Source organism: Hyla sarda, chromosome 5 (assembly GCF_029499605.1).
Source record: "Hyla sarda isolate aHylSar1 chromosome 5, aHylSar1.hap1, whole genome shotgun sequence".
NCBI classification, from domain to species: domain Eukaryota; kingdom Metazoa; phylum Chordata; class Amphibia; order Anura; family Hylidae; genus Hyla; species Hyla sarda.
In genome coordinates this window covers 63,131,399-63,146,527 of record NC_079193.1, presented here as the reverse complement: position 1 = coordinate 63,146,527, position 15,129 = coordinate 63,131,399, and the positions used below count along the sequence as shown (strand labels likewise).

The window sequence follows — 15,129 nt, the reverse complement described above, 5'->3', positions numbered from 1 at the left end:
GACATTACAGTGCAGCCGCCCGGGCTCCTCATACGGTCTCCCCCCCTTGTCTCCCGCCCGGGCTCCTCATACGGTCTCCCCGCTACCCCCCTTGTCTCCCGCCCGGGCTCCTCATACGGTCTCCCCGCTACCCCCCTTGTCTCCCGCCCGGGCTCCTCATACGGCCTCCCCGCTACCCCCCCCCCCCCTTGTCTCCCGCCCGCGCCGCTCAGCTCCTGCTGCTACAAGACTACAACTCCCAGCGTGTCCTCACTGTAAGGCCATGCTGGGACTTGTAGTCTTGCAACAGCAGACAGATGGGAGTTGTGTGGCGCTGGCAGGTGAGAGGGGGGGGGATGTAAATTCACTGTAGTGTCCCGGTAGCGCAGTGAGGGTAGCGGGGAGAAAGTATGTCGGAGCCCGGGCGGCAGTAGCTTTTCCTGCTCCATGTTGGAGCTGGAGTAAATTTAGTCAATTTTTATGGCCGTTGCGACAGTTTATTGCGCAACTGCGACTGTCTCAGTTAATAAATTCCTGACCACTGCAAGTCAAAACTGAAAACTTGCGAAAATTAAGCGGGAAATTTTTTTTGGACTTTCTAGCTCTTGCTAGGGAAAGTCGCACAATTTATAGGGTAGGCGCAATTGCGACAATTTTGCGCCAAAAATAGTCAGAAAAAAATGACTAAACCCCTTAGTAAATGCCCCTCTTTAATCTTAAATGGGTACTCCAACATTTTCAATCTTATAGGGGACAGGGGATAAGTGTTTAATCACAAGGGGGTGCCCAATCTCTGGGACCCCCACAATATACAGAATGGGGTCCTAACTCCCCACCCCCCGCTGCATGAAGCATACGAAGGTTTGGCACGCGCTCTGTGCATTCGCTATGGGAGCACTGGAGATACACGAGTGCTGTACTTGGATATCTCCGGCACTTCCATAGAGAATGAAAGGAGAAAAGGGGAAAATTCGGAGCCCCCATTCTGGAGATCGTGGGGGTCCTAAAGGTCGGACCCCCTGCAACCAGACACTTATTCTCTATTATTTTAATGGAAGTTATGGGCATATATCTGGGACATACATTCAGCTGAACATAGTGCACAAGTGCAGCAATAACCTAGCCTACCTCAGGTCTGTTTTTTCCTCTGCTGGGGTCTTCAGGCTTCTCAATTCTATTTTTATTGAATTGTCTCATTAAAGTGCAGATGCTATAATAGAGTATGGCGGTTCAAAAGGAATCTCATGTTTTATTCAAGTAATTTTTTTTTTTTTTACAGTGCAGAAGGTAAAAAAATTCAAGTTAATAATTCAAGTTCCTAATAATAGATAGAAAGATTGATAGATGTATATATATATATAGAAATTATTCATTAAAAAAATAAATTTCATTAAATTACAAGAATAAAGAATAAACACGTGAAGGGATTTCTTTTGTACAGTCATACCCTATTATACCATCTGCTTAACAATCTGTCCCCACAGAGTAACAGAGCAGGCAGTACTGTCTATGTGAAGCAGCTCAGATTGTTTTCACTAGATTAAAAAAATATATACTTAAAACATTAGCTATGCCTCAACAAAAGTAATGTGCGTCTGCTATTTGTAGGATAATATCTTCGCTACGAGAACTTCATGTATCAAATATAAATTATTCATAAGGCAACAAATAAAGAGATCTGCAATCGGCAAATAAATACCAGGCTTGCCAATTATCTTAGTTTTGCAGAGCGCTCTCTTCTCAGTTCATGTCGCTGGCAGCTGCTCTTTTAAATCATTCATCAATGTTTAGGAGGCGCTCTATAGACGCGGGCACCAAACATCTGAATTTCCTTTGTTTACATGCTGGGAGTTTAGCTTGCAAAATAAAATTATTAACTACATAGACCAGAGAATATAGAAAAGGTGTTACGTGAGTGATATTCTGGGGAATGTTTAAAGTCATTTTTTTTATTTGTAGTCAGCAGATTTTTCTCAAAGATGTTGCCATTTGTTTTCTCCTTATGCAGCGTATTTACATGTTGCCCGCAGTAAAGAAAAAGTTAGAGCCTGGTAAATTGAAATGTAGATGTAGATAGCCTAATAGAAGAATATACGGCAACTGCAGAGCTGAAAAACAGGGATTATGGATAGGTCTTATAAGTAGCATAGCAGGGAATAAGGATAAGTGGAGTAGGCCGCTGCCTAGGGCACTATTTAGGGGGCAAGGGGATGTCACAATATGTGGATTTAAAAAAGAAACAGTCTTGTTTTTAAATGTTTCCTGAATTGTTTGTTTCAAGTATTTGTTTTGTAAATAACAATGATGGAGCATCTTTCCTGGGTGTTAATGTTTGTCATGTCAATGGGGTGGACCCCAGAAGTGATGCGGTACAAGGTTGACTTATAATCGTGACTATATTTTATCTCTAGAAAATTTTTAGCGCAAATGTTTACTATACCTGTCTACTAATGTAAGGCTAGGTTCACACAGCATAAAATGAAAACAAAAATACTGCAGGCAAATAGATATAAAAAGCTACAGTATTTCATAGATTTTTTTAGCTAATAATATGTTTCAATCAAGTTTACATGTAATTTTTTTTTTTTTTTTTTTTATAAAGGACAATGTATAAAAGTAACTTTTCTAAATTACTTTAATTTTGAATTTGGCTCCTAATCGGAGGTGCCATTGTCCCCCCTCCCCAACGATCATAGCTGCGCAAAGGAAAACAGAGCTTCCCATTCGGTCTCCACAGCACCCATTTTTAGTGCGAGACGCACTTCCATAAAATCACATAATGCTGGACATGGTTGCTGTGGTAAGTATGAAATGTCCACCATTAGGGCCTTTCCACACCAAGCAACTTTTCCTCGTGGAATTCCTCACCGGATACTTATCATACAAAATGAAGCAAAATTGGCGCGTATTTCACATGCAGAGGAAAGAAGCGCTGAAATTCAAATTCCCATTAGGCTAAGCTTCCACTTGGGTTTTTTTCTGGCAGTTTTTGGATATCTGCCACTGCAGTTTTTGAGCCAAAGTCAGAAGTGGATCCATAAGGGAGGAGAAGTGTAAGTCCTTCCTTTATATGTCCTGTTTCTTTTGAATACACTTCTGGCTTTGGCTCAAAAACTGCAGTGGCAGATATCCAAAAACTGCCAGAAAAAAACCAAGTGGAAACTTAGCCTTAAACAAATGGGCTGATTCCACTGAAAGACTGAACATGTTGAATCTTTTGGTGGAAACCGGATCTGTTTCAGAAGTCCCGCTATGGAATTCCAACATGTGCACAGAACAGCAGATTACCACTGAAAATAGGAGGTTGGTGCAAGAAGATTTCGCTCAGCTTTTCTCTTGGGAATTCAGAGCAGAATTTGCTCAAAGTGCAGGGGCTCTTCTAGTTGTATAGATTTAGGCGGGTATTTATCAAAGGATTTATGTGGTTTTTTTTAACGTAACTTTGGCGCAATGCTTTGGCGCAGTCTCTTTTTGCGCCAAAGTTTGGCGCATTTTCTCCACTGTCATTTTTACAACTTTCTCAAAATCACACGGCCCTGTGTGTGATTTTAACTTTAGTCAGTAATTCATCATCACCGCCAAGAAATTTTGCACATGGAAAACACACTTAGCAATGTCAGAAAATGTAAAGGCGTCAAAATACATTAAAACATTTTTTTTTGTGAAAGCTGCGACACCTCCGGGGCTGCTCAATACTATCCTGCTACATAGTTGTCTCTGAGGAACCTTCACCCTCCGTTGAGCCAGCATTGGACATGGCCGCACAGGTTCAGGAAAGGTAAGCACTAAAGCAGTGGTCTCCAACCTGTGGACCTCCAGATGTTTCAAAACTACAACTCCCAGCATGCCCGGACAGCCAACGGCTGTCCGGGCATGCTGGGAATTGTAGTTTTGCAACATCTGGAGGTCTGCAGGTTGAAGACCACTGCACTAAAGTAACAAAAAAAAAAAACTACCCAAGTTGAAAATAAAATCCATTTCACATGGTGGCTATAAACCCCACAAAAGAAAATACCTCATGTCGCTTGCTGATATACTGCAGGAGGGACTCCGAAATGGCTGCTCTACAGGGTAAAATACGCTTCCTCTGTGGCGGTAAGTTCTGTGTAAAAGGCGCTGTGAACGGCTGATTTCAACATTTGAGCCCAAATTACTAACAACTTGCACCAAATGATAAATTTGGGGCATGTCCACGAAAACCAAAGTGAAAAAAAAGGGTAAAAAGAAACGGTCAACAGGCAAAATTGATAAATACCCCCCTTAGTGCCCAGAAAGGGTAAAAACCTTGAGCCATGAGGCAGGTGGAATACAGCTACACATGACTGCAAATCAGACTATACACAGGGTTGTTTGTAGTGTATACACATGGAGACATATTGGTCTGCATAGGAGCTGTAGATAGAAACCAAGACACTTTTTGGTTTTATTTGCTTATTTGATTCATGCAATGGAGCAAAAAATAAATGTGCTCTGTTATCATTTTTATTATTGTAGAGGGCTCCTGTTTATAAGCCATTTTAGTTTATTATCAGTAATAATATTCTTCTCATGTCTTATTTTTATAGGTCCACGGGTTCCTGTTGTTACGATCCATAACACAACTGACAACCAAAGTAAGTTTAAAGTTGGAAAAAAAATGCAATACTGCATTAAAGTGCATTTGTTTACAGTTTATTAATAATTATAATAATAATATTGATATCGATAATTATAACAAGTTTATTTAATAATAAAAATAATGCTCAATATTGGATGTACAGAGACAGATAAGCAGAGCACCTAGAGAATTGTACATTTAAGTTATGTTGACACAGTATATAATAGAAGCAAAAAATTTAATTTCAATATTTCAAGCTTCTGAAAATTGTGTGTTTACCTGAGTGTTTTCATTTGCAAGTAACTTTATGAAGCTCACTTTTTGAGCATGTTTTTTTTTTATTCTGCCTAATACGATAGGCACAGAATAGACAAATATACATACAATAAGTAACATTTCACTTCTCTTTAGGTTGTGAAGATGACATGTGTAAAAAAGGAAATTACATGACTTGTGCAGTGTTTTCCCATGGAGTTTACCATGACCCAATGGGAAACAAATTACAGATGTAAAATAGGTGTATTTTGAGGCATAATATAAGCATTTTAGACTTTAAAATATACCTACAAATGTACTGTGATGTAACTGAGAAGAACTTTTTAGGCACCTACTTGAGTAGATTACTGGATGTCTGCAAAAATCAGTGGGACAGTGGTCACTTTAGTTTTTAACATAAAAGTATGCACAACAAAGGTATGAACTCAGGCTTAGGTATATTTTACTTGTAGGTGACCAAGTTACTTTGGTTCTGCTAGTTTGCCGAATTCACAAGTTTTGCTTCGGACAATATTAGTTCTGTCCAATCCTATACTTCACACGTAGCCCAAAAAGAGCCCTAAAAGTACTATGTAACACTGTCAAGTAACCTAGGGGTGTATTTATGCACATCTGAGCTATTTTTAAGGCAAAGATAATTTCAAAGTAACAGCAACATGTATGACTATGGGTAAATGTATGGTATCCAGTGGTAACTAACAGGTTGGATAAAAACTCAACACACTGCTCTAGCGGATTTTGTATGCTTTTTAAAATGAATGTTAAAAAAAATATCCCTTTACGGAAGCAGATGCCTGTCAGTGTTTATGTGCACACAGAGGTATTGGAAGAAGCAATGGCTTTTTCCAAGGGGTCTAAATATTCTACCTTTTTGGGAGTATCAACAGGTTTTTTGCATGGAAAAGGAAGAAGCAATGGCTATTTACAAGCTGTGAAAAATTATTTCCATTTTGTGGCATAGCAACAGGATAGGCATCCTAGAAAGTGAACATAAGTGGCACAAAACCCTCTATGCATGATGTATTCACAATTAGTGTAAAACAAACAAAAATTTCACACTTAACTTTCAATTGCAAACCAGATTTTGCAGTCACAGAACAGACGCAGAACGGTTTCTGTTGCTTTACTACAATTATTATATATGTGTTGTCCTACTCCTATCTGTGATGTTCACTGCATAGTGTCCCTCCCAGAGATCTTCACCTAACAACTGTTATCTCTAAAATGGCTGCCAAAACTATGTGCATATGCTTTTATAGTGATTTTGGGATCACACCAATACTGCTCATATTGTTGTCTTCTGCTGAAACTTTAAGGCACCCTGGTGGGCCACTCCGATCTTCTATCATCAACAAAACTGGACTATGATAATTCAAAGATCATTGTTAAGTTACATTACTGCTACTTTCTGTATTGTGTATGGTCACCCATAGTGTCTTAATGTTTGTGTTTGTAGTATTTGTTACTAAAGTTGTAACAAATACAAAGTTGCCCCATCCAGTGAGCCTTCAGCTGTTGCAAAACTAAAACTCCCAGCATGCCAAGACAGCCAAATCATAAAAACCTTGATAAATTAAAATGCATATAACAGCAGTGTTTAAAATTCTAACAATGCGCTCACCATGCTGCTAAAGTGCTGTTTTAAAAAGGATTGGTGCAGCCATGGCAGGTTGTGTCTATGATATAGTGGCATCTTTGTGTGTTGTTCCCAAAACCAAGAGATTTATAAAGCTATTTTCCTACAAATACTTCTCATAATAAACCTTGCTGTTTTACAATATCCTACACAGTTGTATTAAAAAAAAATGTACTTTTTATACTCTACTTACATTTATAAATTTCTGGGTAACTATTAACAGCACTTATAATACCATCATATGACTTATTTTATATGTTTCTACTACTTACAGAATAACTTATTTTTCCTATTTTCTATTTTTCATAAACACATCTAAGTTAATTCTGCAGTACTTGCACTATCAGAATTATTAATTAGGCCTAGATATATAAAAAACTAAACTTTAATAAATGACAAATAAATTTAGACATAGAGACATATAAATATTTTCAAACATAGTACAACATTGTGTCTTTCAACCAAATAAGGGACACAAATCACAGGTAAGGTAGGGAAGGGGTAAAGGGTACAGGTGAACCCCTACTCAATAAAGAGCCCTACCTAGTCTGATGTCCTTGCCCTCACTAGTCAATAAGTGTGGACAGGGGTTGGGTAATATGAACATTCCTTTATAAAGAATTCATCAACACAACAGGTTTGTATAGCATCTCGTGCTCCCTTTCCAACGCGTTTCTCCCTTAGCAAATGACTAGGGTTCATCAGGGAATGGAGGAGAAAATCATATAAATATCAAGAATCGCAGATAAATGGGCATAATTCCCATTTATCTGCGATTCTTGATATTTATATGATTTTCTCCTCCATTCCCTGATGAACCCTAGTCATTTGCTAAGGGAGAAACGCGTTGGAAAGGGAGCACGAGATGCTATACAAACCTGTTGTGTTGATGAATTCTTTATAAAGGAATGTTCATATTACCCAACCCCTGTCCACACTTATTGACTAGTGAGGGCAAGGACATCAGACTAGGTAGGGCTCTTTATTGAGTAGGGGTTCACCTGTACCCTTTACCCCTTCCCTACCTTACCTGTGATTTGTGTCCCTTATTTGGTTGAAAGACACAATGTTGTACTGTGTTTGAAAATATTTATATGTCTCTATGTCTAAATTTATTTGTCATTTATTAAAGTTTAGTTTTTTATATATCTAGGCCTAATTAATGATTCTGATAGTGCAAGTAGATTATATATTTGTCATTTAAGGGCATTTACCATAATTTATATACGAGGGTACATATATTATCCCCTCGTTAGGTGAATTCTGTAATTCTGCAGTAGTTTGAAAAGTATAATTGTTTTATGCATCGATTTAGCCATTTTTCATTTTGGATCATTACTTATTGATAGAAATTACGTTTTCTTAAAAGCACATTTAAATAATTCATTATTTCGATGCTAGAACTGACAAATGTAATCCATAAATTTCCTATATTCAATAACAATATAAAATATGAAAATATACATCCTAATTGTAAACTGTAGCTGTGCTGTTAGGAGCAATAATATAAATAAAGCAATACATAAATGTAGCAACGTAAATATAGAGTGGAAGTTAAAAAGAAGTTTATAGATAGTAGCTGTGTCTGAGCATTCATTCAATATTACCAACTAGTTTACCTTAGACTGTGGATTAGAATGTAGGACCTTTTCCCTAAGAGCTCTAAGCACAATATTCAGAAGTGTACTATGACTCAATATTGTAAGAAAACATACATTTTAACCTGGCATTTTAGGCTGACTTTAGATTATTGTTGTTCACATACACCAGTTTTAAAGAGAACTGCGGACTATCTAATATTTATGCTAGTCTGCCAATTCTTTCCAAAATGTGAAGCACAGAAGGCTCCGGAAGTTTGATCTTAATATGCCAATCCAATGAAAAATAAGCCCCCGCCAGTTGTGGCTGCTAACAGTTTTCTCCCCAGGTAAATTTACAGTTATGTGTGTGTGTTTATATCGGGGAAGCAGCATTATTTCTGGCCAGTATATAACTGGTGTGTGGTATTTGTCATCCCAAAGGCCTTTTCTCCTTGAGCATACCTCCATAGTGAAGGGAGAATACCCTTATGATGGCACCCATTCTATACATACAGAGAAAATACAGGAGATCCTGATTTCCAACTTCTCTGAAGCAGAAGCATGGAGGACGTTATAGAGCAGCATTTGAAAAGTCTGTAGCTTCTGCAGAGTTTCAGATTACATCATAGTTCCTTGTACTAAGGAAGTCTTCCACTGTTCCATGCTGTCCATAGTTCAGGCAGCATAAAACTCCTGACAGGTTCCCTTTAAGTGAACTTATCAATATTTTCTTATTGTAGGTTCTCATTCTACTGTCTATACATAATTATGCATATTTTTTGTCAGAGCGGCAATAACTGCATTCTAAATATGCTTTACAGCAGCCACATGGGCCAGGGGAGCTTTTAAACAGGAGTTAGGTAGTTGGGAGAGTTTTAAGCATGTTCTATGATCTGTGCAGAGGTCATTGTGCAGGGAGGGCTGAGCTCTATCCAACAACTATTGTGAATGGCCTGATTTTATCTATACACTGTTGTTATCTTTCATTGTAATGCTAAAAAGTCATCTCTGCAGTACAAGAATTGTCATCTTATTATTAGGCTTAGTGGCCACAGTGAACACTGCTAAATTCTTAAAAAATAATTTCCACATAATACTTAAAATAAACAGTAAGTCTTTTTCTCATGATATATTCCTTTTAACCCCTTAACTACCTATAATTGTTAAGTCATAGGGCCGTTAGGAATGTTTGGAGAGGACTTGGTGGCCTAGTGGTTTGGTTCGGCTCCCCACGGTCCTATCGCAAGGAACCAATACCTTGTCAACAGAGTCCTATGTTAGGCCTCTGTGGCTGCCAGTACTCTGCTATTGATAGACCCTGCTACTTTTACTGTGCAGTGAATGGTGTCACCTCACAAATAATTTTTTTTTCAGTTTTTCAACATACTTTGTGGTAAAATGAAGGATGTTATTACAAAGTGCAATTGGCCCCACAAGATAAAAGCCCTCATATGCCCTGTGAATGGAAGATAATAAGAGTTAGGTATCTTAGAAGGAGAAGAAGAAAAATACAAAAATTTAAATTTATTGCATCGTTAAGGGGTTAAAGGGAATCTGTCATCAGTGTCACCCACACTAACCTGTTGGTACAGGAGTGTAGTGCTAGTGACAGTAATGATAAAAATAATTACCTATCCTCGATCAGTGATCCTGTTTGCCTGTTATGCTCTTTATTCTGGTGGCAGAAAAAGGAAGAGACAGACGAACAGGGCCACGGACCGGGGATAGGTAAGTATTGATATAATTAGTATCAACACACCTGTGCCAACAGGTTAGTGCAGATTACACTGATGACAGTTTCCCTTTAAACAGATATGAACAGCTAAAGATAGTGTAAAAAGGGCAGTGGCATTGCATGGCAGTATCTGCCTTCTTTTTTGAGTTCTAATATTCACTTCTATGCAGAACACTATATTCTAAACTCAAGCCTAATATGCCATCATTTGCTGAATATACCGAACTTAATTTAGCTGTAGATACTGAAGTAATTTACCACAATTGTAAAATACAGGATCAACCCTTTCATGTCTACAATTTAGCTGTCAATATTGTCAGCAGGATCATGTCGTAGCACACAACGGGGTATAAAATAAAATTACACATTTAAATAAATACAGCCTGCAGGGTGACCACAGATGGGATGTAAATTATTAAAGAGCTTCTTACCTCGGGCGTATATTAAGATATATCACAGCAAGTTGTTTCATATTGATGTTCATGAAAATGAGGGTGTAAATGAATTTATAGGAGCCGATTACATTTTGCAGAGGGGTCAAAATAAACGTATTTATTCAAGCATATTTTGGAAATATTTTCTTCGGATCATCCATTGTACAATCTGTTTGCAGACTTAATTTTATTTCCCTGGATGCAGAATGGGATTAACTGTCACAACATTACAGGGCTTTTAAAGTCCAAAATTTTTGGTAAAAAGATGTTGATGTCTTGCTTGGCCAATTTCAACTAAGCCAAATTTTTACATATTAACTCAGAAGATATATGCCAGTGTTACTTCCAAATGAATAAACAGAGGCATCAAAAACAGCTACACAGTAGGTTGGAGGGCTTAAGTAATCGCAACAGAAAAACTTAAAGGGGTATTCTGAGTTGTATTATTGTTGTTAAAAAACATGGTGCTTAATAAAAACCCTATATTTACCTTTGCCACTCCCACGCCACCTCCATTCTCCTATAGCCAGTCCTATTGCACAGAGCTTCTTCGGCGGCAGCACTTCCTGCTCAGCCACTGATTTAGGACACTGCTGCGGCTGCTGACTGGTTAAGCAGTGATTGCATGAGCTCTGTGTAATGAGACCAGCTTTAGTAGGCTGGTGGCAGCAGCGGGAGGGAGGTAAGTATGTTCTGTTTATTTTTTGTTTTTATTATGTTATGTACCAAGATGAGAACATTCTAAAAACATGACATGTTTGGCACAAATTGGTGTTCAGTTACACAATCAGGCGCACAGTAACATCTAAAAAATCTGCCAAATACACTAAGCAGAAATCAACAAGATAATAAATCTACTGGTATGAAAAATTTTAAGTGGTGGGATTTTAAAAAAACTAGACAATCTTAGTAAATCTGCACCGTTGCAGTAAGCACCCTACTATTTACTGATTATATTTTCTGGCTAAAGAGAGAGGCTTATAGCGTAAACATAATGCACAATATCACAAGACAGTTGTACTGCTTGTTTTTTTTTTATACAATAATATTGTACATAATATAGGAAATGTAATAAGATATAATAAATGATCATTTCAGGGTATCGACTAATATTGAATTGGAATTTACTTCTAACGCTATTAATTTGAACAATATTAAATGAATCATTTTCTGGCGATATCTGAATGCATTGCCGGGAGTTTTATAGCTCTTTTGTTGATGTTTTCTTTTTAGCAGAATACTGTAAATTACTTGATAATGGCTAATTGCAACTCTCTTCAGAATATCACGGGGCGTTCATATTTAACTGAGAAATAGCAATTTCTGCTTCATTGAATAATACGTTCCCAGTGGTCCTAAAACTGAACCAGTGTGTCTTCTAGGAGATATGCCAATCTCCTCTAAGCCATAACTATTTATCCTTTCTAGTAATTATGAGAACAAACATAAGACTCCGCACAAGTCCCTTGAGTGACAGGCATCTTTCAGCTGATAAAGCGAGTTCTGTTAGTCTTAATTAAATGAGAATCCCAATAAAAATTTAGCTTATTCTGTATTTTCTTTTATTATTTTTTTTTATATACACATAACCAGCTTTTTTCTTCATTTATTTTCATTTATTATTTCATCAAGGATTATAGTTTTTGACTAAAAATAAGATTTCATATATATTGGCACTCAATATTACACTTTTATAACATTGTACCAATAAACTGTATTGTATTACAGTTAAAATCAATAAAGGCTTTTCAAACACTTGCTACCCGGGCTTTAAAAAATGACTCATAATGGATAGTCAATATGATATAAGGTTCTGTAGTTGCAATAAACTATAAAATGCTTTTTTATGAGAAATGGTAATTTTCAAAATTTTCTGGAAAAATAATAAAGACAAATCAGAAATCAAAGGGATCAATTTCATTTTGGGGCATTCAATATACAATAATGTTTGACTGGAAACTACAGGTTTTTGTAAGGACCCGAAGGGTTAATCTGCACTGAGAGCTTTTGTTTTGTCTTGTTTCTATGGTTACGCCTGTCTGCTGAGACTGGTCAGCTTACCTTGATAAGAGCACCTGTTCTGGCTCCTATATAAGCTGGCAGTCTGCTGTCACACCTGACCTGCTATAAAGCTCTGTGTACTCATAGCTAGCATTTATATAGTATCTGTTATATCTAGCATTTTGACCCTTTGGCTCCGCTCTCTGACTCTTCTCCTGGCTCTATGAATTGGCTTATCTGTAACCTCTTGGTATCAACTCGGACTGTGGACAGCTACCTATTGTGTGTATGTTTAGTTATTTTTCTGTTAGTCTGAGTGATTCCATTCTGTGTCCCGACCTCTGTCTGCATTATAGTTTATTATTTTGACTGGACTGCCCTCACTTATTGTAAGTAGGGACCATCACCGTTGTTACGGACCCACTACCTAGGGCGGGTACATAAGTAGGCAGGGATAGTGGGAGTTGGCGAGGATAGTCTGCCCATTCATGACAGGTTTTGCGCATGCTAAAAGAAAATGTGTATGGCAGGTATTCCTTGGATAAGGGTTTTCTATTCTAGAAACCCAATTTGAGTTAATACAGTGAATCCCTGCTTTTAAAATGATATTATTATTATTATTATTATTATTATTATTATTATTATTATTATTATTATAGTGCCTTGGTTACAATGTGCTGTATATAAAATAAGGGTTAAAAAACATGAACGCGACACAGAGTCAATAGCAGACTGATATAAATGGACATGACCACAAGGGCTTACAATCTACAAGCAGGGTCTTACAATCTTTCATTTGTTATCCACAGCAAAAGACTGCTACAGAAGACATATACATGGAAAATTCATTGCATATTAGAACTGTAGGCATAGTTCACATTTTCAGATATATTCCCAAAGAGTTTACAATTGATTGTTGGGCCATGATGGTGGACCAAGTGTCATTCATGAACATAGAGCCAGAAGTGGTTTCCAGAGAACCCTGACTCCTTAGAAAGGACATGTCTGCCACCTCATGTATTAGAGATGACCAATGATGGAGAATTCAGTCTGTCTTTGAACATCTATGTTCATATATGTATGAAATTTCCACTTTTAGAAACCACTGGATGTGGAATCACTGCAGGTTCAAATCTTGAAGCAACCAGTATCACAAGAATGGAGGTTTGCAAGTGCTTCTAGTGAATGAATCGTCATTGTGACTGTGTGACCGCCCCTCCATTCATTCTTAAAAAAAAAAAAATGATGGAGGCCATGCAACACAATCTCCATCAGTCCCATAGGGGTGAATAGAGTGGGGATTAAAGCAGATATAGTGCTGCTTCAAGGGCATTTATGAACTTCTGCTCTTAAGACTGCTGGACATCCACCAATCAGACACAAAGCAATAACACATTTATCTCCTATCCTGTGAATAAGTGATAAATGCTTTTAGTGGGAAAATCCCTTTACCACAGCACATCCCATAGAAACAGTCTAGTTACAGTTTTGTTGCATCAACATCTGTAACGTAATAAGTGTCAAGTTCAAATTTGCAACATCTGGATATAACACTTGCATAAAGGGAATAATAACATAATTGGCCTTCAAAACAATACAGCAGTTTAATATATAAATTATCTGTAAAATAATTATCTCCAATAGATGAAGTGAGACATTTATTAATAAGTGTTGTAATGTACTTAGTTACGTTTTTATAGAATATTGTTTTTATTCTTAAACATGTTCCCAATTGTAACTTTTGTCTTTCAGGTCTGATTGAACTGGAGAACAATTACAAAGTGAGAGCTGTGGTAGAGAAGAGGCAGATGCCTTACTCTGAGTTTGAATACATTCCAGTGAATGACTACAGTAAGTGTAAACTGAATATCAAAATATCAAAAATAGTAATAATAATAATAGATATAAGATATATATTTTTTATTGTTATAGTTATCTGTTGCTTGTATATTCCTCATTACTTCACAAGGAAAAGAAAAAACTTATATAAACTATAAGACCACAAGAGAGGACCCCAGGGTAGATTATAAAGAATAAGTTATTATTATTATTATTATTATTATTATGTAATGAATTAAAGAGGACCTGTGGCCAGCACAAATAACCTTAGATTTTATTGTTATTTAATAGCTTAGAGTTCCCTGATCACACGCCTTTTTACAGTTTCTTCATGCACCCTTCTTTTCCCTAAATATATGTGGGAATCAGTCAGGTGGGCATGGACTTCATTTGAATAATGGGTGTGGCTATCAGGTGGTGGGTGGGATAATACAGTCAGGGGGTATACATTAGACATACACGCAACTCAATGTAAAATATTCAAACCCCCTGACTGTAGAACCCCACCCATCACCTGATATTCACTCCCATTATAAAAATTCAGTTCACACCTGAATTATCAAATAAATTATGAACCCATATATCTCAGGAAAGGGAGGGCAAATCAAGAAATTTTAAAAAGATGTGTGATCAGGGCACCCTAAGCTATTTAATGATAATACAATCTCAGGTTCTTTGTGTTTGCCACAGGTCCTCTTTAAGCAATATAATGTCTGGTATCTTAAAGGAAAATGCACCCCCTGTAGGCCCCCTTGGTAGGGAAAGCTGTAGTAAGGCAGGCATTTCCTCTGTAGCCGAAGCTGCTGGGTAAATGTAGCATTGCATGATGGCCATTCAGATTAAACACTTTCCATGTAATACAATGATGGCCTGTATCTTCCAGAAAGGGAGCCACTTACATGTATCAGAGCTTCTACTTACCAAAACACTGTTGTAAACAAAATTATGAAGTGTATTAATGTTCAGCCTGGTCATAAAAGAAAATTAAAAAGAAAATTAAAAGAAAAATACAGTATCAAAGATGTACTCACATTACTTAGTATGGCATATCT

General features: G+C 37.2%; 1 protein-coding gene across 3 annotated transcripts in view; it reads left to right on the top strand.

Moving 5' to 3' along the window:
* DPP6 (dipeptidyl peptidase like 6) overlaps positions 1-15,129 on the top strand; it is a 1,248,955-nt gene that overhangs the window by 1,193,639 nt on the left and 40,187 nt on the right. For all 3 annotated transcript variants that reach the window (XM_056519599.1, XM_056519600.1, XM_056519601.1), the window contains exons 17-18: positions 4,545-4,592; positions 13,991-14,089. In XM_056519599.1, coding sequence (XP_056375574.1) covers positions 4,545-4,592; positions 13,991-14,089 — 147 coding nt within the window. The remainder of the gene's footprint in view (positions 1-4,544; positions 4,593-13,990; positions 14,090-15,129) is intronic.